Source organism: Ammospiza nelsoni, chromosome 6 (genome assembly GCF_027579445.1).
Source record: "Ammospiza nelsoni isolate bAmmNel1 chromosome 6, bAmmNel1.pri, whole genome shotgun sequence".
Taxonomy (NCBI): Eukaryota; Metazoa; Chordata; class Aves; order Passeriformes; family Passerellidae; genus Ammospiza; species Ammospiza nelsoni.
The window spans coordinates 26,212,593-26,239,503 of record NC_080638.1 but is presented as its reverse complement, the minus strand read 5'-3'; the positions used below and the strand labels follow the sequence as shown (position 1 = coordinate 26,239,503).

Below are 26,911 nucleotides of genomic sequence, written 5' to 3'. Positions count from 1 at the left end.
GTATTCTCAAAGATGCTTTGTGAGAAGTGATTTACAATGATTTACAGAAGTGATTTTATTTTGTATCAAAATGTTGAGCTTGTGAAGGCTGCAGACCTTTGGCATAAGAGTTGGAGGATCAAGCTGAACTCTTAAGACAGAGGCAGAAAGGATAACTCTGCAGCTTGCAGCCCTGCTGATGGTTAGGAGATCAGGACATGTGTGAGGAATGAAGGCAGTACAGGTGATTCTACAAAGAGACAATGATCTGGAGAAGAATGAAATTTCCTTCCTCAAAGCATGTGAAAAAGACAACTTTTCTATTCATATGGCCAGAGATTCACTCTCCTGATCATCTATGCCTGGCTACAGGCAAGTTAGGTGGGAGAAATCTTTGTTGAAGAGATAAAAGGAGTATCCAAACACACTGACAGGATGTGGACCATATGTGGAAACTCATAAATCACGAGGTAAACTCTGTCAGATGAACCACTGATTGACCTCCTACCTTCACCAGTCCCTGCAGAGGTGGATTCCTGCTCCTGTACCTCCCTCTCTGTCTGAGTCTCGGCATTCTGCAGCTGAGGTGCCAAGGTCTGGGTACCCTGTGATGTCACAGAGGTGGGGGGATTGCGGGGTTGTAGGCCTATGGCATTCATCAGGCCCATGTCCCTGTCTGTCCTCCACGTAGCTCTGCTGGTTCTGAAAAGAGAGAAAACCAATTAAGACCAGGATCACTGGAGGCAACATGCCCAAGCAAGATTGAAACACAAACGAGGGGCTCTTCTTGCCTCCACTCCAACCAGGCACCTGCTTGCCAACATGAGGATGGGGATGACAGGAATTGTGACCTGCACTTATTTACACGCACTGGTCTCTTGAGTTTCAATGGAGTCTTAGAGTCCACTCACCCTTCCACAGAAGCAGCAAGTCTTACAGGCACTGAGAGATATCCCTGCAGCATCATTAAGCCTGCAGAACAACTGTCTTGGAGTCACTGCATTGAGGAGGCCCACAACGTGCAGTGTAGAAGCACAAACACACACAAAACCTTCTGCACAGCAGGGCAGTTTTAACTTCCATGGATGTGGCCTGTAGCCTTTCCCTCCTCAGGACTTCCCAGGTTGCCAGCATCGCACACGAATGCACTCCAGCAGGCATTTCTGCCCATTCCAGTCAGACAAGGGAAATCCTGTGTTCTCAAAAGCAAACAGGAACCACCTCAAGGTTCACTGGCTTCTCAGACTCAAACAGCTGAAGTGTACAATGCTACAGCTGAATCTTCACAATGCCACAACCCTGTTTTCTAAACTGACCCCTCAGTGCTGGGAACAGTCAAAAGATTCAAGGAAAGACTGCCTCATTTACAACCTTTTTTTCATAAGGCTTGGAAACCGGCTACACTTTTTTTTACTCTCTGTTTGACCTAGTTCATTCGGCACCAGTATTTCTGCCTTCAAGCTGCCATTATACCAGACTGAGTATGTACTGTCAGAAACTTAAGTAGTGGCAATATCCACTCATACAGCAGAGTAAAGAATCACTACTGCTTATTTTTCACCCACAATGAGACCAAGGCTGTAGGACAGCCCAGACATTTGCCCTGTAAACAAGCTCACAACTTCCTTGGTATGCTGAAGCTCACAACTCAGAAACACAACTACCACCCTCTTGCTGAGAACAGCTGGCTTACAGAGAAATACTTGTCACTATGGCAAGAAGCAATGGACTGCAGCATCACCCTTGTGCTCAGAACAACAACATGGGCATCACTGGACAGACTGAAACAGCCAATGGGGACATTAAGGGATTTAGCTTTATTTTTACACTTTATTACTGAGAAACAACTGTCCCATGACGAGTAATTAAAAAGATGAAAATCAATCACTGGGTAGGCACCATATACGTGCCCTTTTCTCTGCCAACTCCCCTGTTCTTCAGTTACCTTCCAAAGGCCATTTGCTTCACATGGTGTTGTTGATGCATCAAGCCCCACATGTTCCTCTCACAGCTGTGCTATGGGGGCCCTGAATGACACATGTACTTTACTATCACTGGCAGTTTTGGGCACTGAATGTCACTTCTGGAAGAAGGCCAGGTGACCCAAGCAGGCAATACCAAAGAGGGAGAAAATCGCCTACTTAAAGCTGCCAGTGGTAAGGGAACAAAGAAATGATGTCAGAGCTAACAAAAACAGCAAAAAGGGTCAGATCTCTCTAACCCAACACCCAGGAGGACTCACCCAGGCCGCTCAGTACTCCTGCTGCTGGAATGCACAGTGAAGACATTCTCATTCAGCTGGTCCCAGTGGTACTCAACTCCAGAGTTTAAGGCCCTTAAAATGCCAAAGAAGGAAAAAATATTAGTATGACAGGAAAGTGTTCAAGCCAGCACACATTACACACCCACAACATAAATAGTCTTGATTCCTGCCCTACAGAAACTGCAGATCTAGCTCACAGTTCACATTTTCATTAAAAGGATTCATTACCATAAACCACCTTGCAAACATAGTGTGCTGTATTACCAGATTACTCTGGAATATTCCATTCATTTCAATTCATTATTAGCACCAAGCCACAGCAGAGAGCAGAGAGATTTTCAGGAAATGAAGACATACAATTGTGCGTATAAAATCCAGTTACCCTAATTCCAAGTAACTAAACAAAGAACTGGAATGGAAAGGCCAATTCTCCCTGTGGTGTCTGCAAGCACCTCCTGCACTAGGTAATGGTCAGTAAGACACTGCCCTTATTCAACATTTAATTTCTTTGCAAATAATTCTCATTCTACCTATAGATAATCTCTATGCATCCCTCCCACTGTGGAGCAAGGACAGATGTAGAGGATATTTTAACAACTTTCCACAGAAGAGCTTGTACTGCATCAACAGCATGTGTGGCTGTTGATGAAAAATCCAAACTTCAATTTTACATTTAATGCTAAGTATAATGGAACCACCAATGCTCTGGAAACCTCTCACACAGCATTTCCCCAAAAGGTACACCAAGTCAGGGCTTACTACTCACAGGAACGGACAAGGGTATCAACCACTCCTGAAGACAACAAGCAATCACAGAAACAAAACCACCATAATGCTGCAAGTACACATCCCACCAAGAAGAGGGTGAGAGCAAATCCAGCTTACTCTGTGCCATACAGGAATGTCACAGGACAGGCATTCACTATGCAGTCCCAGGCAGCATAGAGATCTCCCACCTACTGATGTGTTCCACCTTCAGAGGCACTCTGGGCTGCATTAGCATGGAAGGCACTTCCTGCAGTTTTTTTCCCACACCATGCTGACAGCTCACATGAGCTGCCTAGGAGTTTTGAAATGGTGCTGTGCACCACCACATGGTTGCTGGACTGCACACACCTGATGGTGCTGGGTGGAGAATCAGCAGTGCTGTGTAGTGGTCACAGAAAGGCAAGTGGGGGGAAAAAACCCGCAAACCAACAAAACAAAACCTGTGTAGACACAAGGGAACTCTGTCTGAAGAGCTGGACTTCCATCACCCTGCAGGCAGGCTCAGAACTAGGGGTAGTCCCATAATCTGAAGAAAGGATTCACGGCAAATAGTTGGTAGCTGGTTATGGCTCAGGCACAAACGAGATGTTTTACATACACATAAAAACTGTTGTCCCTGTAAAGAGATGCCTCAGCAGAATTGGCAAGAACCCCAGCTTAGAGGATGCTGCAGGTCACATATGCTGCAATGGGAAAGCAGTGTGTACTGGAGGCCTGGGGCTAGACTGCCAGGATGACAGCACTCCAGGTTAGGACCCAGGGTGAGAGATGAACAAAATTACGTCAACAAAATCACACATGGAGGCCATAAGAAGTAACCAGCCATTGCTTTTTCATTTTTTTTTTTGCATTATAACTCATGAAAGCAGCTGCCAGTGAGATGCTGATTTACAAAGGTTTCTGAGTTTACTGACAGATGGTAACTTGTCACTAAAACTGTGCCAGTCCCTCTGGCTGCTCCATCCCCTGCCTAATATACTGGCTGAGGATTAGCTGTCACACTTTGCTGTCTGCGAAGCAGCACAGTCCCTAGGCAAGAGAGACTTTCTGATGTCCTAGTCAAAATTTCCATTAAAAGTCTAGTGTACTTGGTATCTACAGCTATTACACAACAGAGCCAAGCTGACCTGTGCTCTTTTCCCTCTTCTTCCACACACCTTCATGTTTCCTAAAGAACAGGCATGGTCCCTCACAGCTACGTACATTATTAGTATTCCTTGTCAATGTGTGCCTTACTTGTCTTTGCCAGCTTGCCAGCTCTCAAGACAAGAAACCAGAAGACCACAAAGCTTCCCGCAGGCCAAGATGGGAGCTGACAATATCATGTTTCCTCTCTTCCCCCAAAACACCACGTTCCTGTAATACACAGAAAGTCCAGCTCCTACATACACTTCTACCTGCACTTCTTTGAGTGGATCAATTTTACTTCTACAAAAGCATCATGGTAGCAAGCTGACATGCAGTACACTCATAAAAAGCTGCTGACCATGTTCCTACCTATTCTGCAGTCTCACTACTGTACAATTAGGTTGTTGGACTGCAAAGTCCATTCCAACTTCATGCTGTCAGTTTGCACATGGTTAAATCAACAGGCATTCAATTTAATGCGTAACTTTTCATATTGGTTTTAAACACTGCCATTTATCAGCTGAGCTTCGCTGCCAGGGTCCTGTTAGCGATTTCTTTACTGCCAGAGAATCAAGGGCTTTGCCTTCCTTCCCTAGAAGGAGGACCTGTAGCAGATGGTGCCACTGCTCTGGCCGCTGACTCTGGGAACACCTACAAACAGGCTTAGGCCAAGGTCACTACACTTGGCCACGATGGGGGCTCAACATTCTCAGCACCACTTTGACCTGGCTTTTTAGTTTGGTGTGTCTCCCTGCTGGGCAAAAGAAGTGGCACAGAATAAACAGCTGGCACTCCCTGCAGCAGTAAGCACCTTCACTGCTACCTTTCAGGAGTCTCTTCTTTGGCCAGCTACACAAATTACCCTTTCCCAAATCTACCTCTTGCAAAAGCCATAAGGCCCTCAGCACCATCTCTGTCCTCTTTTGTATGCATCTGGGTATCTCTGAGCTGGAATCTACATTGGTCTCTTTACAGCCCTAAGATCTGTATCATGATTGCTCCTGATTATGTTTTTCAGCCTTTAGATGACTGATTGAGCCTATAGAAGAGATGTTTCAGACTGCATCAAGATACAGTGAGGAGAGCATACACCTGAACTTACAGAGGGCACTGTTTGGGCACTACCTTTTATATGAAGATCATAATGTCTCTTCTTAATGAATCAAAATTTCATCAAAGAAATACTGCTATTGTGAAGGCTAAATGCCAGTTTTAACACCATGTTTGCATTAGAAACTTGATCACATAATCAGACCTTAAACCAACTTCAGTACACAACAAGATGTGTACAACAACCACAATTACCTTGGTTTAAATCAGATTTTCAATTAAGCTTACGATTTGCTCTGGTTTAGCCACACCTATTTAAAATAGTGCAATCTCCCTTCTCAGAAAGCCTAAAGGTTTTTTAGCTCCCATTGCAAAATACTGCTTGAATTTTGTAAATGAGTAGCCTTTCACAGTACGTTTCCCAGGAGATTTGCAAATCAAGGCCTGACGATTCATTCCAAAGAAGCAGAGCTTACACTGGAGAAATGAATATTTTCAGGTAATGTAAGCATTTAACTTTTGCTTCATCAAACTCTAGACATAGAAATGCTAGAAGCACTTTACATTTTCCAAGGCATAAGGTAGAAGCTCTGTGTAGCATGGAGCCACTTGGATGTGGATGCAGTAAAAAGGACATTTGTTGCCCAGGGCTTTAGGGTGAAAAATTGCAATTCTCCACACTGTGTCAGTCATGGACAGTGAAGTCCACTTAGTCAAGTTCTTACTTTCTTCCCTTTTATGGCTGTCACTAAGCTCTCTAAGCCCTCCCTGGAAATTTCCATTAGCTTTGTTACATGCAGAGCTGCTCACAGCCTGGATTTCCCAGCAGGGATCTGTTCTAAGATGGACTTTTCTTCACGCTTGTGTCCAGCTCACATTATTAACGAGCTTGGAGAGGATGAAGGGCACAGACTTGCAGGCTTTGCTGAAAGTCAAATAAGGATTCAGAGTGGAGCCTGTTAAGTATTAAGAGCCAACAACTTAGCACGCCTCTCCCTCTACATAGGGGTATTACCTAAACAGCTCAGTTATGTCTCCAGGAAGAAATTAGGACAAAGTACTAGGAATTAATGACAACATTATTAACAAATTACAAGAGAGCTGAAATGCAATTTAGTGCACTCGCTTAACCAGTACTTGAAGGGTAAATTGACAAAGCACAGGTCAGCACAACAGACTCAGACATGTGGGTAACCCCCCAGCTGGCATATCCAAAACTGGGAATTGAAGAGGAGAAAGGATTAGGATTAAAATTCCCCAACTCTATCATAACAATACAGTCAGGAGCATGACAGCAAGACAAAACAACCCATAATTAGCAAGTGCTGTATGCATGTCCAGGAAGGCATAAATAGCACTTACTACCTTTTCACTTGTATCATCAGGGGATGATTTAAGTGAAATCTGAAGACAGCAGCAATGAGCAAATGCACTGCTCTCCTCCTTCAAATCCTGCCACATGGAAAGGCCCAACAGCAGCCCACTTGTTTGCTCTTATACCGAATTAAATTTTGATTACAACATTGCTGCCTGCAATCCCATCCAAAAATATCAGCACAACCTCATTACCAAAATGTAGACTGTAGCAAGCCCAACACAGAAAGGAAGCTGCCTTTCTGATGCCATGCAATGCACCTAATTTTCATGCTGCCAAGTTTGCTTTCTCCACAAAAGGAAATATTCCTTAAAGCTGATTTCTCAAATATACTGTCCATTCAAGATCACTAAATGCAAGCACACAAAACCAGATTAGTTACAAAGATTTGAATTTCCCAAGACATGCTTTCTTCCCTTTGTGTAAACTTGTCATTTCTAAGCCATTCAAACTGTATCAAGGAAATAGAGTGAACTACAAGAGGGCAAGGTGACACTATGCTAAGGAACAGGAATCTATTGTCCTGGTTTGGGAAGGAAGAAGCAGCGCACAGTATCTCATGCAATGCAATGCAATACTGGCCATATTCCAGATGCATCCTTGTCAGCAGCTCATTATCTCTTCTGCCAGTGTGGTGATGATCAGCACAGCAAGCCCATCCCTAGCTCCCATGATTAGCTAGGCAACGGTATTGTTAGTACAAGGCGAGGTTTGGCACTCCCAGCAGCTGCCTGGATGGGAAAACAATAATTTCTAACGCCCTACTTCATAAATATTTAGCTTTCTGTGCAGGCGATGAACCACATGCAGAGACAAATCCAAGTGAAACTGGCTGCTGTGCAAACTGTATGGAACCAAAGCAAAGGGGATTTCTGGAGTAATTCTGCAGGGCAGTAACTCCCTTTGACCAAGAAGAGGTGGCAGCTTCATTGGTGCCAGCCCATGTGTAACTAGCCAGGGGAAGGGCACAAGATCAAGTACAGGAATTCAAGGAACACAAGATCTGCAGTTTATGATTGACAACCACAGATATTAAAATGATGTATGACATCATCCTGTCCATCACATTGAGATGAATGATGCATCTAAGAGCAGCCTCATTTTCACTCCTCATACTGATACAACCCACTAATTTTCCAGAATCCTGCAAGTTTTGCCTGTGTGAAAACCAGCAACCATGCAGAAACATACCCTGATACCTACTTGAATTGTCCAAGGTGCTGCAGAAGCAGGACAGCAGCAGCTTGTGCAGCTGGTAGCTGTGTGCCTGCTTCAGGGAGGGTGCCAACTCAGCTTGGAACACTTTGCAAACAACTGGTCCTGCCAGCAGTCCTGCCAGCCAGGTTAAATATTTTGATTTTTGAAGATGCTGTATTCAAACACACCATTTGTATGAGGTCAGCCTTATAAAGCTGGTGGCACCAGTAGCTAATTCAGCAGCTCTTCTCTCTCAACAATGTAAACATATATGAGTTTGTTCTGTCTACCAGTGGACACTTAAGGCTGGATCCACTTCATGATCTTGTGGCCAGTGGATAAGATTTAGACAGAAGGCACATCCCTAACAGCCATCTTCCCTCAGTAAAATTTTGGTATCTCAGCTAATGAAGAGAGTCATCAGTCAGCTAAGCTCACAGATACTTCAGAGAAAAAGAAAAGAGAGATTAATACAATAAGAAGAACCCAAACAGAAGAGTTTCTTCTGATCCACAGGACCAGTATAGCTAAAAACTAAGTGACTTCCAGGAGTCACCATTTGCAACCTACCTACAGATTGCATGCAGAAGATAAGCAGACTCATAAAATAATTTGAAATGGATGAAACACACCACCAGAAAGCATTAAGAGAAATTTGTCTTATATTCTATGGGAGAAGTCTTCAATTAAGAATCAGTCTTCCAACAGATCCAACAGGAGTAACAAATGGAAATTTAGCACCAAGACAATGACAGAGCAGAAAGAAAAAAGTTTAGTATGAAAGTGTGGACATTTGATTATCTTAGGACTCAAGTAAAAATACTGCAGTTGAGAGTGCTGCCCATAAGGAATGCAAGGTTGAACAGAAAAAACAGTGTTGAGAATAAGGACAAGGAAAGTCCCTCTTAGACAGCCTTCATTCTTTTGCCAAAACACCAGAACAATTTTTAAAAGTGATTTTTTTAGAAATTTTTTATACTACAGTCATGTAAACACACTGTGTTTACACAGTGTGACATAGGAAGTTGTAACTTGTATCATGGTCATGAGAAAAAGAGCACAGCACCCAAGCCAAATAGCCGGGAACAAACAAGGCAGAAATAGACCAAATAAGAATTCCCTGAATTTTCACTTTCTTCTCACTAAATCTTGCCAGTATGCCACGGTATCCTTTACTATCTGGCTCCAACCACACCAAGTACCAGGTAGGGACACCTCTGGAAGGCAAATAACAGATTCCAGAAGACACAGCTTAAAGGTCTTCAAACAAGCACAGTTCAGCTTGATATTATCATCCACACAGCTCTAAAGATGGACAATTTACTTAAGTCCTCTAAAAATCTAAAGGCTCGTTAATTGCTTAAAGTGGTTACAGGCAGACTACACTCCAAAAAAGCTTTGAACCCTCAGAATATCTTAGGCTGTTTATGATCTATCAGCTCTTCCACTGGCTTAGACAATTTAGGATGCTAGAAGTGTTTGGAGGAGTGCAAATTGTTTATGCCTTCTAAGGCTTTAAAACATCTTAAACTGCTACAAGAGAGCTAAAGTCACTCTTAAGTCATATTTGAACTTTCATTACTGTTTTAGCAGAAGCTAACATTGATGAAATAGGGTTGTTTTGTAGATATTATGCCAGTAAACTAAACCACAAAAATACATCTAGAATGAGAAAAAGTAACATCAAAATAAAATGCTTAAAATTAGCAAGCATAGCAAATGCTTATTTTTAATAGAACATTGGAATATGCACACACCAAGTTGCCAAGCTCCAGAACCAAGATCTTGGTTTGGTCAAGCCTCAGTGAGATCCACAGGGCAAGCAAAGTTTTATATTTTTAATCTTCAGTAGCTTTGAAATTATCCAACTAAAAAGTATTCTGTTTAGCATACAGGGGAAACTGCCTCCAAAAAAAAAGGAAAAAAAGGAAAAAAATCATCAAGAACCCCACATTGCAATTATTACTCCAATTATTCATAGTTTGTAGACATGAAGTTAAAATTATTGGCAGACAGATTTAAAATAGGGAACAAAAATGAAAAAAAAAAATTGGCTGTTTTATTTGCTAGCTGGATTCATTAGCAGAGTCCTGCTGGAAAAAAACAGGCATAAGGGACACCAAATAAAACTCCTCAAATAATATGGATTAAAAACTGGAAAATTAAAGAAAATCTTATTGGAAAGCCAAGGAAGTAAACAAGTGAACACGGAAGGTCTAGTACAGATCTGTGGAGTAAAAAAAGGTTATAAGGCAGGCGGGGAACTCGTGCTGCAAGGGAGGGAAAAGACATTCTAAAAATAAACATGAGGAAAATGGCATTAAAATGAAAAAAGGACTATTCGTTAGTGAGGCTAACGACAAAAATCAATGGTGTTTCAAAGTGGACAAGATATTGAACTCTCTTCTCTGAAGTCTCCACTTCTAAAATATCCAAGGGTACTTGTGTAATTAGGGACTAAGAAATATGCCAGACATAGCAGCTAGTTGCAATCATTTCAATTTTTTTAAAAAGTTAACTTTTTTGAGTCATTTGCACCTGTTTTTTAATACATTTCAAAAAAAAAAAAAAGAGGAAATGACAAAAGGGCAAAAAAGTCAACTTAGCAGCACTCTTCAAAAAGAAAGTCACACTTAAAACTGACTATTATTGTCTTCTAAGTGTAACTTTTATCTTTAAAGAGAGTAATATAACAAATAGAAAAAAGAAGATATATTGAAACAATGAAAGAGTGAGCCACATGCAGTAGGCAGTTAGTAAAATAATTGCTTGCATGAAATTTAACTGCTTTTGAAGACAGAATTAGAAAAAAGTACAGGAAGAAAAGGTGGCAGGTGTGATCTGAATAGATGTAACTGAAGCATTTGGTAACTGTTTTTACAGCACGTGGCTGTGCTCTTACAAAGAGCTCTACTGAAACTGAGAACTAGTTCGGGCCTGCAGATGACCAGTGATGCAGAGCACAAACTGGTAAATACCAGGCTATGATTTCTTAACACAGAGCTCTGTACCAAGTTCCCTTTCTCATGGTGCAAAATAAATGTCATTAAGGAGTCAGTCCTACAGTATTTCTTGAAGAATTGGGGGAGGGAAATGAGCTTGCTAGTAACTGAAGACTTAAAGCAGCTTTCAAAATTTATCTTTAGGAATCACAGATGTATTTAAGTGGAATTTTCTGAAGGCAACTTTCGCCTAATGCCATCAGTCATCCTGGATATCCCATTCACATACAAAAAGGGAAAAAAGAATAGAAAATGGTATTGGAATGGAAATACTGTTTCAAGCCTCCACATTAGCAGTCTACTTCAGCAACTGCAATGACCAAGCCTCTTGGCACTGAGGTTACCTAGGCTTCCTTGCAGAATTTGGAAATAATTAATTTAGTTTATCTTAAATGCAAGAATGACAAAATCCAAATGTATGCTTGCAGGATGCATCTATAATGCAAAATGGGCCATCTTTCCTTCTTTTCAGTCCTTTTATCAATCAAAAGCATCTTTTATCCTCCTTTAGACAATTCAATGTGTCTTTTGGTTAACAGGCAGCAGAAGTCCAGGACACACATTCACTTCCTTGTTAAAGGCCCTGTGCAGATGCTGCCATTCAAAAGGCCATTTGCTGGGAGGATGCAGGCATAAATAGTATCTCCAGCTACCCCAGTTATCAGTTGTGAGAACATTTCCTATGCAGGGCTGCTAACATTCCTTGGTTACACATGAAGGAAGACAGTTCCTCCTTCTGTCTCCTTGTTTACTCCATCCTCCAGAAGCTATTCTTAAGAGGCAAAGGATGTAGATTATGCTGCTGGGAGCATCATGGCTGGAGGCTGCAGAGCCTGAGGAACAGAGCCAGCCAGCAGGGAGACATGATGTGCCAGGCAGCTGCATAGATTACCATCTCTTTACCAACACTGATAACTAGATGTAGACACATTGTCCCCATCAGTAGATGGGAGGATATGCTATTCTCAGAGAAAAAAAAGATTGGCACAGACAGACAAATGCAGTGATCACTTGCAAAGCATAGGAATTTATCATAAAGATAATTTTCCTGGAATAATTTCATGTGAGAGAGATCTCACCCCAAAGAATTAAAATATGCACACTGAATCAGTTTGAGACTCTCCACACCTACTTCCCAATGAGAGAAATCTAAGGAATGCTGCCTCTGAACCAGATGTATCTTCAGGAGTATATTAATTCCATTACCAGAAGCTCTAACAGCTGAAGAAATCCTTCCTGTCTTGTGAATGCCTGCATTAAAAAGCTAGCCTTAAACAAGGTGTTTCAAGAGCTTGACATTTTCTCAGAACAGTGAGGTTTCTGTAACAGTATTTGCAAAAGCATGTGAGCACTGATCCCTTCCAGAACCTGCTTCTGAGCACAGGAGAGAGGACACTCCAGATGCAAAAACAAACAATTGATATTTGGATCCCCTGCCTTCTTCCCATGGTGTTCCTCCACAAGCAGAGACAGCAAAGGGCAGCATGCAGTCTGCTCCTCACTACTTTTGGTCTCACCTGCTTATGTTTTGCAAGACAGTTCATGTTTGAGATGCCCCACCAGGGATGTTTCTGAAGGGGAAAGCTCTTGTTGGGATGTGACAGGATAGGAAAGGTTGTGAACATTAAGAATCAAGTTCCTTTTTAATTCAGTAGAGGTGCTTCTACCACACAAGACAGACACAGAGGACTTCATTCCATTATGCAAATCCAAGGATTCAGAAACTGAATCAAACCTTGAAGTATGCAGAGTCAAGAAAGGGAGATTTACTGAAGATTATTACTGGTCACAGTTACAAAGGATGTCAAGTAGAATGTAGCAAGAGAAAAACATCCTTGGGGAGGCTAAAAAAGCACTAGCAGCCATGCAGAAAAGTCAGTGTACAGCAGGACAACAGAGGAGTGGGGGAATTCACACTGCTGTATCACTTCCTGTGATGGACCTCCAGGCCACAGCTTAGTACATAGTAGCTCACTTTGCTTCCGAAATGGAGCCTAAAGGCATTCCTGCGTATATCTGACATGGCTCTTCCACTGAATATCACTGTTATCAATTTAGTGTCTTGATTTAGCTCAGTGGTGCCCACCCTTGAAAACATGGCAGCCTCAGAGCCTTTCAATACCACACTTCTGCACTGAACACAAATTCATCTTAAATCCAAAAAGCACAGATTATCATGGGTTAATCTGAGGCCATGTGGAAGCAGACAGCAGACTCATGATCTAATGGGTATGCAAGTCTACCAGTTAGCAACCTTGACAAGAGTGAACTACAAGACCCTTGGAAAAGAAAAAGGCTGTCACAGCCTCATAAAGACTGCAACCTGTTCCCAAGCCACATCTGAGCTAACATTCTTTTATCAGCAGGATTTGCCTGTGAACCACAGACCTGAGTCCTCTTGCTCCAGCTCCAAGATCAGACTTGTGAACAGTAAATAGTTTCTCCTGTTGGTCACTTGTAGAGGAAGTTACTTCCAAAAGCTGGGTCCCTGCTGCAAAGGAATCCAGTCCCCTGGGTTCTTTCACACACACCATTCCTCAAAGACTTAGATTCAGAGGGTAAAGTACACAAAGTTTTTAACAGGTCACAGAGACCTGCTCTCACCTCCCCAGAGCACAACAGCTCCGAGAACCAACTTGTCAACACCTATTAAGATGGGAACCCTGGGTTTAGAATACCAAAACCTGCCTCATGGCTCAGCAGCTCAGTCTCACCCTCAGTCACAAGTATGCCAGTCAGCTTGTCTCTGCAAGCTGAGCTGCATTTCCAAACAGCTGAATCTTTTGCACCCATCCAACAAACATACAGGCTATTGCAGAAATCATCTGGTTGCCACCTTCTTCTAATTTGCAGTCACAACCTAATCAGTCAATTTGTGCCTCTTTGCTCTCTAATAAAAAAAAAATTATTTATTTATTTATTTATTTATTTATTTATTTATGTCTCTAGATCCAAACTGCTAGCCCCATTATCCCAGTGGGGTATGCAGCCAGGTGGCAATATGCTCACCCGGATGACAGCTGAAATATTTTCATTTATATCAGTGTCAGAAGTCACCATGGAACCACCAAAGGGAAACAAACCACTCTTAGCCAACCTGATTGCCTTCTCCAATGGGAATACTGGTTAGATAGGGGAGGGAAGAGAAGTGGATGTTGTCTACCTTGACTTTAGCAACCCTTTTAACACTGTCTCCCATGTTATCCTCACAGGCAAATGGGAGCTGCAGGAAGGATGCGAGGATGAAGCAGTGGATTGAGGTGGCTGAATGACAGGTCTCAGAGTCCTGCTGGAAGCCTGTAACTAGTGGTGTCCCCTAAGGGTTAATACTGGGCCCAGTACTGTTTAGTTTATCCATGAATGACTTAGATGAAGGGACAGATGCCTCCTCAGCAAGTTCAATGATGACACAAACCTGGGATGGCTGATATCCCTGCCATTCAGAAGGACCTTGACAGGAATGAGAGATGGGCAGAGAAGAACTGACTGAAATTCAAAAAAGGCATGTGCAGGTCCTGAACCTGGGAACCTGCACCAGCACAGGCCGAGGGGCTGATCTGCTGGAATGTGACTCTGTGGAGAAACACATGGGGGTCCTGGTGGCCAAACTGCCCATGAGCCAGCAGTGTCCTTGTGGCCAAGAAGGCCCCACAATCCTGGGGTGTATTAGAAAGAGCTTTAACAGCTCTTTTACAGGTCAAGGGAGGTGACCCTGCCCCTTTACCCAGCCCTGGTGAGGCCAAATCAGGAGCATTGTGTCCACTCCTGGACTTATCAAGACAAGAGAGACACGGAGCTCCTGGAGCAGGTCCAGTGGAGGGCTACACTGAGGACTAGGGGACTGAAGAGAGGGTGTCAAGAAGATGGAGCCAGGCTCTTCCTGACAGTGCTGACCAACAAGCAATGGGTAGAAACTGGAACACAAAGTTCCACCAAAACAAGAACAAGGACTTTACTGTCCAGGTGACTGAGCACTGGAACAAATTGCTCAGTGAGATTTCACTATCTCCTTCCCTGGAAATATTAAAAAGCCATCTGGTCACTATCTGAGTTATGTATTCTAAGGGATGCTGCTTGACCAGAGGTTGGACTAGATGACTTCCAATGGTCCCTTTCAACCTTGACCATTCTGTGATATACATTTAAATGGTTCTTGCTTCTTGGATATTTATGGAAGGCTATATAACCCCCTCCTTATCTTTCCTTTTTAGCCCTGATAAAGACTCCACACTGCAGATTTTCTTAGATAAAATGTTCCCCTGATCCCACTATCAAGCACTCTATGCTACTGTGCAAGTTAAAAGGCAAATTTTAAACTATTCCAGCTTATATATCTAGCTTCCTCTACACCCATATTAATATTTTGCCACCTCTGCTGTTAAGCATCTTGTATCTCATCCTAGAACAAATTTTTTTCTTACAGCCTCATGTATTGATGGCTTAATCACCTACAATCACCCAAAACCTCAGGTCTTTCCCCTCCTCCGTCATTTTATCTACTGAACTTAGTGTAATTAGTCACTAAGTGCACTTTGTACTGTTAAAGTCTCATTTCTATAGCTCCAGTCACTTTAACAGCAATGTGATTCCTTTGCAATACTTTGATTTTTCTCTGCAGTGACAAAGCTAATGTCACATCCTCAGCAAATTTATTCAGTGCACCCTTACCAGCCATTAATGTAAACAGTACTAATCAACCAGTTCCTGAACTGTTTTTTTGAAGAAGCCAAATGACCTCTTTTTTGACAGAGACCAGCTGTCAATAATGTTGTATTCTTTCCTTTTACCAGGACTTCACCCACTCTTTACCTGATCTTGTTCTAATTCTTTAGAAATTAACTAGATTTATTGTAGTTCCAATATAGGAACTGCCTTACTAAACCACAGATATGTTAGACCTAGAGCAAATCCCTGGCTGAGCCTTTAATTAGAAATAAAACCACAAAATTCTCAAGGACAGGTACACAACCTACTGTACTCTACTGCAAATCACAATGCATTTGATCCCACTTTACGTGTTTGGGGTTTTTTTTTACCTACCTTCAACATGTACCCTATAAATTTGTGTACTGAGATTACAAAAATGGACTGACAACATAATTTCCATTTCAATTTTTAACCAGTGTTTCTTTTGAACACTGGGAGGACTACTTGCATAGCATCCCATTATGAGTCCATGGAGCTTCAAAGTTAGGCCTTGTTTTTTTTTCCTTTTTTTTGGTCAGTTTGTACTTCCAGTCTACTCATTTAAATCCTCTACTTGAGGAACAGCTGCTATTTCAATCTGTTTATATGATTCCTGTAGTACTTGGTTTCAAATGCCTCCACTGCATATGTGAATTAAGACCCAGGGAATTATAATAGTATCTGTTGTTTGTTACTGACCACAGCTTTCTTTGCCAAATTAGAACAGTCTGTGTGTGTGGGGGGGGTCAGTAGTACAGTGTTTTCCTGCTGTTTGCTAGACTATCCTCCATATATCAATATATTCTCCTCTATCAATTGCTGAATCCTGCATTTAGTATTTGTCTTCCACTGTATTACTGTGTATGGAAACCACACAAATATTTTTCATTTTCTCCCTCACTGCTCAAGTTAAAGCCAATATGCATACCAATCTCAAAACAAGTTTATTAAGCCAGGAACTACTGAGATGGCATGTCAGGATTTTTCCTTTCTCTAAGGATCTGTCAAGTAGATCTGGAACAGACACCACAGCTGCAAGCCACTTCTACTCTGATAGAGCCTCCTTCACCTTTGTGTTCTTATGTTAGTACCTCTATGCAAATTATACAGCTCAGTGAGTATCTACACCTTCATGCTGAGGTTAACAAGACACTCTTGACTCTTTTTAGTCTATAAAATGGTGCAGTTGAGAACAGAACACATCAGGTGTCCTGCTCCAGAAAGAACCCACCAGACCATGTGATGTTTACAATTATCACCAGAAGCATACAATCCACCAGCAGGAAACCTGCTGAAGCATTTTTGTCAACCCCCCAATAAATCTCCCACCTAATACAGCCACCTTGTTTCATGTTCACATACAAAACACCTATTTTCGTTGGAATAGTGCATAATTAAGACAGTGAGCTAAGAAGGTTGCACATGGATGTTGCAGAAGGGCTGATTGTGCTTCCATACCATATCATAAAAGTGTTCATATTGACTCTTTAATTAGTGAGGTGCCAAGAAGAGACATGCCTTTCAGCTTTGGGGTATACTGCAAGAACTGGAGTGGAAATCTAATGTGGGCTGCGTGAAGCCAGGACAGCTAGATCAAGCTTGACTGTGCAGCATTCAATCAAAGAATCCATCCTCAGGGAGACTTCATTTCCCTGGGTTCTCATCCAAGTTCATCTCACGAACCATAATCAGCAAACTAAATCTTAACCATTTTTCTATACCGAAAATAACTTAGAATATTCCCAAGTTCAAGAAATGAGCCATTATTCCTGAATAATTCTGCTTAGAAAATACAGCAACTTTTCTTAAAGAAATCCACTTATCCTGAAAGAGAGTGATTAGAGCTTATTCCATAACAGCATCTTATAGAATTTCATGTATAAATAAGGTCTTGATGAAAGATTATGTTCAAGAGAACAAGAGAGCTGCTTGAAAAGCACTGCCATTCTGTACTACCAAAACTGGTCCAATCTGATCTCCAACCAGACTTCACCAGAGGCTATGATGAATTAATCACTGTTACAATTGTATATATTTATTCTGATTTCAGCTAGTGATTCTAAACTGACAATATGACTCTCCTCAAGCACCACATGCCTGATGTCATGGCACAACAGATGGAGTCCACATGCATGTGGTATGATCACCAGCAGTGCTGTAAGTTCCTAGCTGCCAGCTTTTAAGTTCCAAGGAACTTCAACATGTGAAGCACAACCCAAAAGAACACTAAGGTAGTTAACTGAAGCAGAGAAACTTCTGAAGGGTCCCCGCAGCATAAAAGAAATGTGGTCCCAAAAGAACATTTGACCAACACAATGGAAAGAAGGGTTTCAACAAAGTAGGATGCAGACACTCCCCAGGAACACTGAAAGTATGTGTCACTGTCATCATCTGTGTCAGACCACAACTAAACTAGCTTGTGCATAATTGTAAGCTTATAAAAGGGGCAGTACACCTTTAACAGCTCTATACAAATTAAAGGGAACTGAAATGTATATGTCACACCACTGGACTTTAGGTGAGGACACCAAAATAATTCACTGGCTTGCTCATAATCATGACAAAAATCTTTGCAGTTCACAGAATCTCTTGCTTGAATACTGAAAAAAGTATTTGATAATTCTGGGTCAGCAACTTGCAACCTGGCTGGTGGTCTTCAAGAAGACCTTAAAAGCTGAGGAAAGCAAGCATATTACTAACTCAAATTTCCTGTCACTGTAAACCTTCAGAAATCTATAAATCCACAGAGGCTGAAAGACACTGCACTAGTCATTTGAGAAATAAAGGATCCAGAAATCCTAGTAGGACACGGGAAATAACATGAGCTAATGAGATGCACTTCAAACACTCTCTGAAGTTCACCATCAGCAAAACAAATACTGATTGTAAGAGACTCAGGTAAGCACTGTGGCAGTCCAAAGGAAGTATCAGGTATTGGGGTTTCAGGATGCCTCAAGCACAAGAAAAGCCATGTTATCCCCACTATCTGAGAACAGAATGGCTACAGCAGTTACAGCTCTCTGAAGTGTCCCCTAAAGCACTTACTCTGGCCGGCAAATCACCAGGTCCCCTTTGTTGGTGCCGTATGCCAGTCCCAGGCCGGGCTCGGGCAGCCAGCGAGCAGAGTTTATGCTGACGTGTCTCCTCTGGTCGGCGGGCATCGGGTACAGAACGTTGAAAACTCTCTGGAACAACAACAGGAGATTACTTGACAGGACAACATGAGGCAGGAGAGCCAAGAAGGCTCAAATTTCCCCACAGCAGCATAGGTGGCCATAGAGATATGTCACTTCACAGGATTGCAGGCCATCACTTAATCAGCAGTGAGAGTAAGCAGCTGCTAGAAATGCACATACATGTGCCCTTAAATCTTTAATAGGCTGACTGGCACACAGCTGTGAGGCATCCAGCAACCCAAACTGGGTATACTGACAACAACCCATTTAGCCCAAAAATATGACACATGGAAATCATAAAAATGAAGCCATGGGAAATAGAAAAAGCAGTAATGAATCAGTTTGGCTACTTCGAATAGAGAGGGACAAGATGCTTCAGTGTACTGGGCCATTCAAGTATCAGGACTTTGGAAGGGTAGGACTGAAAACTGCATTTACAAGACCAAATCATTAAGAGAATTTCTTCAAAAATTTAGCTAGTACACTGTCATTACCGCAAGTAACAGACTTTGAATCTGTATTTTCAATGGGATAAATCTAAGTGAAAGACTAGATTTTCTAGTGGGCAAGCATCCAACCATCACAAAACATTTCCTTCAGACTCCACAAAAAAGGGGATGGTGGTGAACCAGTGAGCAGAGAAGGGAATAATGTTATGCTGGAACAATAGGATGAATGTTGATCGGAATGCACATCAATCACTACTGCACTGCTGAGGTGACTTGAAGTAAATAATTAGAAGTCATTAGGATGGTACTTATCAGCTGTCTTAACAAACTGGGGCCATTTTACTCCATAGCTCTGTTGCCCACTGCATATCTTGTCTGTTTGACAATTTAACTTGAGAAGCATGAGTCAGGGAGTACTTAACTATGTGCCCTCCAATAGCTAGTACCCAGAACCTTCATCCTGAGCATTCTCTATGCACACAAAGCAAGTTAGAGCAAAACAATATAGCTGCATTATTTCCCATCACCAGTAACAAATTTAACTGCTCCTCTGAGCAGGTCACATTAGACAAGAAAAAAGGATTTCTCTGTATGGCAGAAGCTGGCCACTCTTTGCCTTGGCTGTATCACTCAGCAGTTAGTGCATTCAGAGAAGCTCAGCATTTGGGCAGAAGGAACAGGTCTCTAGGGGTTTAGCTATGTCCTACCCATCTCTGTCATATCAGTCCCATTCCCCTGCCCTGCCTTGCTTGCTGGGGCAGCAGGGAGGGAAGGGCAAGGGGAGAAATAGAAGGGAGGGGAATCAGCTGTACAATGGTTAACACCTGTTACCATGGAGATTAGGGTGCACTCTCAGATGGGAAGATTGGATTTGGAGGAGGAAGGAGGGGAAAGGGACATAAATTCATAAAATAAGCATTCTGAATCTCTCAAGACTGCAAGGGTCTTTCATTATATCCTTTGGCAAGTCAGAAGCAGTCAGTTTCTCTTCTACTGAGAATGACTTTGTCACATCTCAGGAAGCCACCACCTTCCTGGGCTAGCAGCAAGCTCTCCCAACTGGCAGGTCAGCTTGCACAGCTGTTCTCCCACATGCTCCATAACCAGTCACACCAAGACAGGAGACTTGCTGGCTACAGCCGAGCTTTACTGCTTTTACTGCTTTGCAGTAAACAGCACCCCATGGAAAATGCTCCTCTGAGGACATGAGTCTGGTTTTGACAACCTGCAAGTGCTGGCTGAGGGCTGAATCTCAGAGACAAGATAGCTTTAAAATTCTGCATCAGAATAGTTGCTTCATCATTCCACTCCATTCAATTCCAAACAGCTTGTCACGCTGAAGAGCTCCCCTCCCCTGCTGCTTCCCACTCCCACGCTAATGGGACAACTCCATGCAGTGTTAAGGGTGATGACATCCGTGCGTGTGGTAATTAGTACATAAAAAGAGAAAGCAGCTGTACTGGCATAATCACCACTCACAGCAGTAACCAGGACCCAGCTAATCAATCTGATGCAGTCATACAGACTGTCTGTTGCGATTGCATCCATTAACAAGACCCCCTACTCTATACACAGAGTGGAAAAAAAAATTAAATTCCTTCAACAGCAGCAGGTCCTTCTCTTCAAAGAAGGTCAGAACTCTGCCAGGAAGCATTATTTGCCATAGATCACAGCTAATTCCTTTTGGATTTTTTTTCTGTCTTCTTGTTTTGATCGTTAAATCTTATAAAAAGTTACTGAGACATTTCAACCAAAGTAGCCAGCCTGAAAACATACCACAGACTGACCACACCTCTTTGCTGTGGATTGTTCAGGCTTTGTAATTCTGAACTTCTAGGAAAAATGCTCAGGTTACAACAGGAATCCTACATAAACACAACTCTCCAGCTTCTAGGTCAAGTGATTGGTGCCAACCCTCAAAATCTTAAAATTAACAATACAGATGCATAAAGCTGAAAATTCAAGAGTTTCTTTTCATTAGGGCTGGTCCACACATTAATTGCAGGCCACATGTAACAGCCATGTTGTTGGCCAAGGGTTCAGTTTAGAAACACTGTTGTAAAAGTGCAACGATTGATTTTTAAAGGTGCCCACCATACTCCCAGAGTTTCCAAATAGCTTATTTTTAATAGTGTGGCACTTTCAGTTAAAAGATATCATATTGCACCACACCTTATCAGCCCATAATCACCATCAGCAGTCACAAAAAGCTTCCATGCTTTTCACCATAACCAATGTCAGACTTGCTCTTAACATCACTATACTCCCAATTCAATAATACATGGCCACACCATTAGACATGGCAATTCAGCATTTTAGAAAGTTGACAGCTGCCTTTATGTCCAGATGCTCTTCTGAAATAGTTTTGAATGGTATGTTTCTCTAACAACAAACACTGTGAAGTCTGAGGTGAGTGAGCTTCAGAACATACCTATGGAAGCTTAAGCCCTAGCAGGTAACACAAGTATAGCAAGCTGTTCTCTTCTTGCAACAACAAAAACATATAAATATCATTTCAGTACACATGGCAGGTCCTACTCCTTCCCTTTAGGGCCCCATGATCCAGCCTGAATTACACAGAGCAGTTGCTTGACCTGTAGTTATGTTTGTAGAAAACTCTGTCTCTGGTGATCTTTCCACACTCCACCAGGGATTCCAGCAGTCTCCTGTCATTTAAAGGAGTCCATCTCTCCTTGAGTTCAGGGCATGTCAGAAAAGTAAAAAACTTTTGTCTAGAAAAACCAAAACTGTCTAGGTAGCTAAACATCCACACAAAATGCAATTTGTACCAAGGGAAAGCAATAGGCAGTAAAGAAACAGGTTGGTTGCTTCCATTTTACATCCCTGTAATCATGAAGCATGGGGAAAGATTTGGTTGATTTTTGTTTGCACTTTTCTATTTCCAAAAAATGTACTAGAAGCAACAACTTATCCCTTTGGTGCATCTTTTCCATCCTCACTCAACAGGAGTGGGCATGTACATCATGCACTGAACTCTCTAAAGCTGGTTCCACTGCCTCATAGCCACAGGAAAAGACAGCTCAAAGAAAGCAGGGCTATAATGCATGAAGATAAGGAAAAAATAGGTCCTCAAATTATTTAAACAAGCTGCATTTGGAGTGCAAAGGCCACCTCAAGCCCACTGTTGCTGCTTCCCTTCCAACATGTCATTGCTGTCACATCAGTACTGTCACAGCCACTAACTTAGGTATTTACTTATGGCAGAGTGCCAGGAGAGGCTGCATGACAATCAACAGCCTCAAGGAATCTTTCTCAATGATCTCTTCCTCAATGTCAAGCTGACAGGCCCAGGGCACAATACATAAGCATAGAGCTAGACAGTTAATTTATACCTGCCCTGGAGAGGTAAGAAAACTTTTTGCTAGAAGTCTCTGCTACATCCTCATTATTGAGCTAGTTCTTCTGTCTTCCCCTCCCATTCTGTACTAGGGAAGCTGCTGCTTTTTAATAACAAATTAAATTCCACCTTTCCCCCCCGTTTCTGGGATGTGCCAACACTAAAAGCTGGACAGAGCAATTGCCAGGATGCTGTCAGTCACCAAAGCAGCAGCAGGCTGCCCCAGGTCTGCGCTCCTGCTGCCAGCTGGCCACGGTGCTGCACTCGCCGATCCAGGCGGCGCCGTGCCTGGCCAGAGCAGAGGCAGGGCATCATCTGCACAGCCACTGCTTCGCTCCAGGCCTTCCCACCTCTAAGGAGAGCAATGAAAAGCAGGGGAGTGCTGAACACCACTTGCTTGGCAGAGTGAGACCTTTCTTCTCTCTGGCACTCAAGAAAGAACAAACATGTTTTGAAGCTGGAGAAGAGAAAGTTTTGGCACAAGCAGTAGGAAAACTCAGCAGGAACTCTTGCTTTTTATCTTTTTTTAATTCAATAGAGACACTTCTGCTCTCAACTAGATGCATCTGCCTTCGAGATGCCAATAAATTTCAAGCCATTACCTTTGCTTAGGCCAAGCAGTAAGCTGGCTATTAGATCAGCCTTGATAAGGACTCCTGGGGGGGTGGGGGTGCAGCTGTTGTCTCCTTTACATGGGGAGATCTTGCCATCCCTGAAGCAGATAAGGTGGGTTTTTAAAATCACAAAAAAGCCTAAAACATAATTAGGAATTTTCAAATTAATTACATTGTCACCAAAGGCTGAGAGACAATGAAAACACACAGGGAAAGAAATATCTTTAGTTAAACACTAAAGAAACCTCTTGGAGGACTGGTAAAATACACAGTTTTGCAGCTACTCTGACCTGGGTTGCCAAGAAAGAGCTTCAGACCATTTATCTATGCTAGATGAGTACAACTATAAGGGTAGCCAATAAATGTACTTCTCACCTCCACAGATGCAAAGCTTGTTTTGGTAAACAAAGTGCTCTTCATATGAGTACAGGTTGTACTACCAATGCAGCCCTAAAATCACAGTCAATCCACAACACTGTATTAAGTTCACTGAAAGTACATCTCCAAGCAAGTCCTACATACAGTCTGAAACTACTCAAAGAGCATTAAAACAAATGCAGAAAATTATGAACTCTAATTGTATTTGCCAGAGCAGCAGATAAGATGCAGTGAGAGCATGAAAGCATAAGCAGAGCAAGTTTGACTTAATTTTTTTTGATTGCAAGAACCTTGTCAAGAGATAATTTAAATTAAATTAATTATCCTTTTTTTTGCCTCCTCCTACTAATACTGTGTTACCACTGAAAGACCTTACCTGACATTTTTATAATGCCAATGTTTTGACTAGCTTACCTCTGACACCAAGGTATCAGGTAAGTTTCTATAAAGTATCTACCACTCCACTGAATACACCACATGCCCTTGGCCAGTAAGCCTGAATCACTGACTTGTACTATGCATTCAATGAGTTTGTGTTTTTTGAAGGCCCAGAAGCACCATAAGAAAAAGACATTCTAACCTGATCTCCTTAATAAACAGCACAATATTTTGGCTTACATTTTTTACTTTGCTGTCTATTAATGAATTTCACAAAATATGATGAAATTCAGGTTTAAGACTTGCACTGTTACAAACTCCAGAACTCTCCACAGCAAAATTCAAACCTAGCTTGTCTAAAGCAGAGCAAAGCAAAGCAAAACAAACACTCCTTGGGATAACTAATTGATTGCTCAATACATTTATTCATAAGACAATGTATACCAGCATTTTGAAACATAGAAAGTCTCCCTTTTGTTTGGAAGGAGTCTCTGTGCCTATATGCAGATGCAAAGAAAAAGGCGCCTATTTTCCATGATGAGATGGGGGAAAAGATTTGCCTTCTTGCTCCCAGTCTCTCTCTATCAGGCAGGTTGGTCTATGCTGCTCAACCCCTCCCCCAGAGCTGATTCCTGCTAACAACATACACATCTTTCCAATAGACCTTCTCTGTTAAAATGGAAGAAGTGAAAAATAATGCACTTATCTTTTCGGATTTGTCAGTCCTATCCTCAAATGGATTTTATCGTCCAGTGCTCAGCACAAATAAAATTTCTTTCACCTCCATTTATCTTCCTCAGATGCAATAGGATTATATATAAAATTATTCTTCAGTCTTTACCAATATAACAAACCTCTCTCTGCCTTTTTCTGCACCTGTTTTCCATGCAGAAAATCCTAGCTTTGCTTTCTGAGCCACAGCAAATTAAATGAAAACTCTTAATTTTCAACAACTGAAACCTTTCTGTGGATAGTTCATGCAATTCCTAAAACAGGCTAGCACCAGAAAATCCTGTTGGATGGATTGCAAAATTTTCTGCAAACATAAAAGATTCTTGGTTCTTCCTGATCCTGGTTGATTACATAATTTGCTGCTGATATTTCAAATTCAGAGAAGTCTCATTAAAGCTCACCTAATCCTTTCTTTCTTTAGGTGAGTTCTTCGCATTATCAGCTGGTACTTCATTTCACAAGCCTGCCATGCAACTACTACATTTAAAATTAACTAATGGGAACAAAGTCTTACGAAGAAATGGATCATCTTAGGTGACAAAGCTCTCACTCAGGAAAATAACACACTTGCAGTGAAGTGGTTTGTTATTTTACTACCTGTCTTTCAAATGCTGTAAAACCAGGGTAATAGCTCCAAAAACCTCCTTAGGGGACTGGTCCAAACTGGGATCTGAAACCAAGGGTTGAGTAAGCAAGAAATTGTTGAACAAAACAATTATCTTTTCATTTGCACATGCAGATGGTTGGAAAAGATGAAAGAAGAGAAACAGGAATGCCAAAGGGATTGGAGTGGCAGAAGACAGATACACGTGTATGTATACTCAGCACAGATGCACAAAAAAACAGAACTGTGCAAACAGGACTGTATCCCACTGCTGCTCTCTCTTCCAAAAATCACCAACAGCTCTCAATGCTGCATCCATCTAATAGACATACCGCCATTTCTCTGGCAAAAGGAACGGCAACCTTTTTTTATTTTTGCCCTTAACTCAGACTGCAAACCAAAACCAGTATCTGTGAATTCTTCATTAAATGTCATGCTGAGACTGTAACAGCAACATCTACAATATGTTAAAAATCCAATGACAAGAGCAAAGGATTTGTGCACAGCTGCCATTCCATCCGTTCTCTGTCTGCTGAGCCTCAGTGGAATGGCATACAAGATCAAATGTCAAAAATATGTTGATGACAGAGCTACATGCATCCTCATCTAGGTGAAAAGAGGCTGACATCCAGCTGCCTACATGTCTGGAAGGAATAAATACAAGAGGAAAGAGTTGGTTCAAATTTAATTAAATGAAGATGGTAGGAAGAAGTACTGGAAAAAGTTTTTGTGAAATAGCAAACAGCAATTTCTTCTCAGCCCATGCACAGTTCAATACAAATTGCTAAGAATTCACTTTGGCTCCCTTCCAACTAAATTACTTGGGCAAGATGATTGCACATAAATAATCTCATATGTAGAATCATGTTTGCTATAATTTCTTAAATCTAGTTAAAACTACATACCAAACTGCAACAAAGCTAACAGTAGCTACTGTGGGGCAAATAGGCTCAAGGCCTTACCTGAACTGCAAGAGCTCTGCTCTCCAAATACTGGACCTCATACTAAACAAAATGTCTTGGCTCTCAGTTTCACATCCCATTAAGTAAAAACATCCTGAAGAGATGTCATTTGCTTTTTCTTCACACCAGTCTGCTAAAAGGGATGGTTAAACATTGCTCCCATGTTTAACCATCATGTGAGATATTAACACAGTATCTTATGAAGGATTCTAATGAGCTTTTAGCTTCCTCTAAGCTATGTCTTAGCAGACTTCAAGCAGACACAGCTGAATTGGTCAACACAGAAATATATCTAAGTCTTACAACAAACTATTTCCTGCACATTTCCGCATCCATACTCAAATGTGCACATCTCTGCAAATCTTCATGCCATCTGCACCCCCAAGGTTGTGCTGCATTTACCAGTGATGTTGGATACAGCTCTCTTTACAGTACCCTACATAAGCAGTGTTTACCAACATGGGTTTTGGATATTATCTGTTTTCCTAAAGACACCTGACAGAATCTGCCAATACACAGAATATATAAACTACTAGGTCTCAACCAGATAATTATGCTCCACTCTGTTAAAAGGAGGAACTTCCCATTTCAGTCAAACAAGGGCTCTGTTTCCATGTCCTTTTTCTAGTATCAACAAGTGCCTGCAGTCTGTGACTTTGCATGGCCTTTCAAAAGGCTAAAAAAACATCTATGTGGTTTGACTTCTGCCAAGAGTGAAAAATTTCTTTGGGCAGTAATTGGATATATTATTTGCAGTTCTACTTGGAGTCATCAGAAGATCACTCTGTTGACCTGAAGATGTCAAATATTTC

General features: G+C 41.8%; 1 protein-coding gene across 3 annotated transcripts in view; it reads right to left on the bottom strand.

Moving 5' to 3' along the window:
• The window catches only part of AMBRA1 (autophagy and beclin 1 regulator 1), a 125,847-nt gene that overhangs the window by 9,769 nt on the left and 89,167 nt on the right, over positions 1-26,911 (bottom strand). For all 3 annotated transcript variants that reach the window (XM_059474608.1, XM_059474609.1, XM_059474610.1), the window contains 3 exons: positions 18,494-18,633; positions 2,222-2,314; positions 488-681 (listed from right to left, as the gene is read on the bottom strand). In XM_059474608.1, coding sequence (XP_059330591.1) covers positions 488-681; positions 2,222-2,314; positions 18,494-18,633 — 427 coding nt within the window. The remainder of the gene's footprint in view (positions 1-487; positions 682-2,221; positions 2,315-18,493; positions 18,634-26,911) is intronic.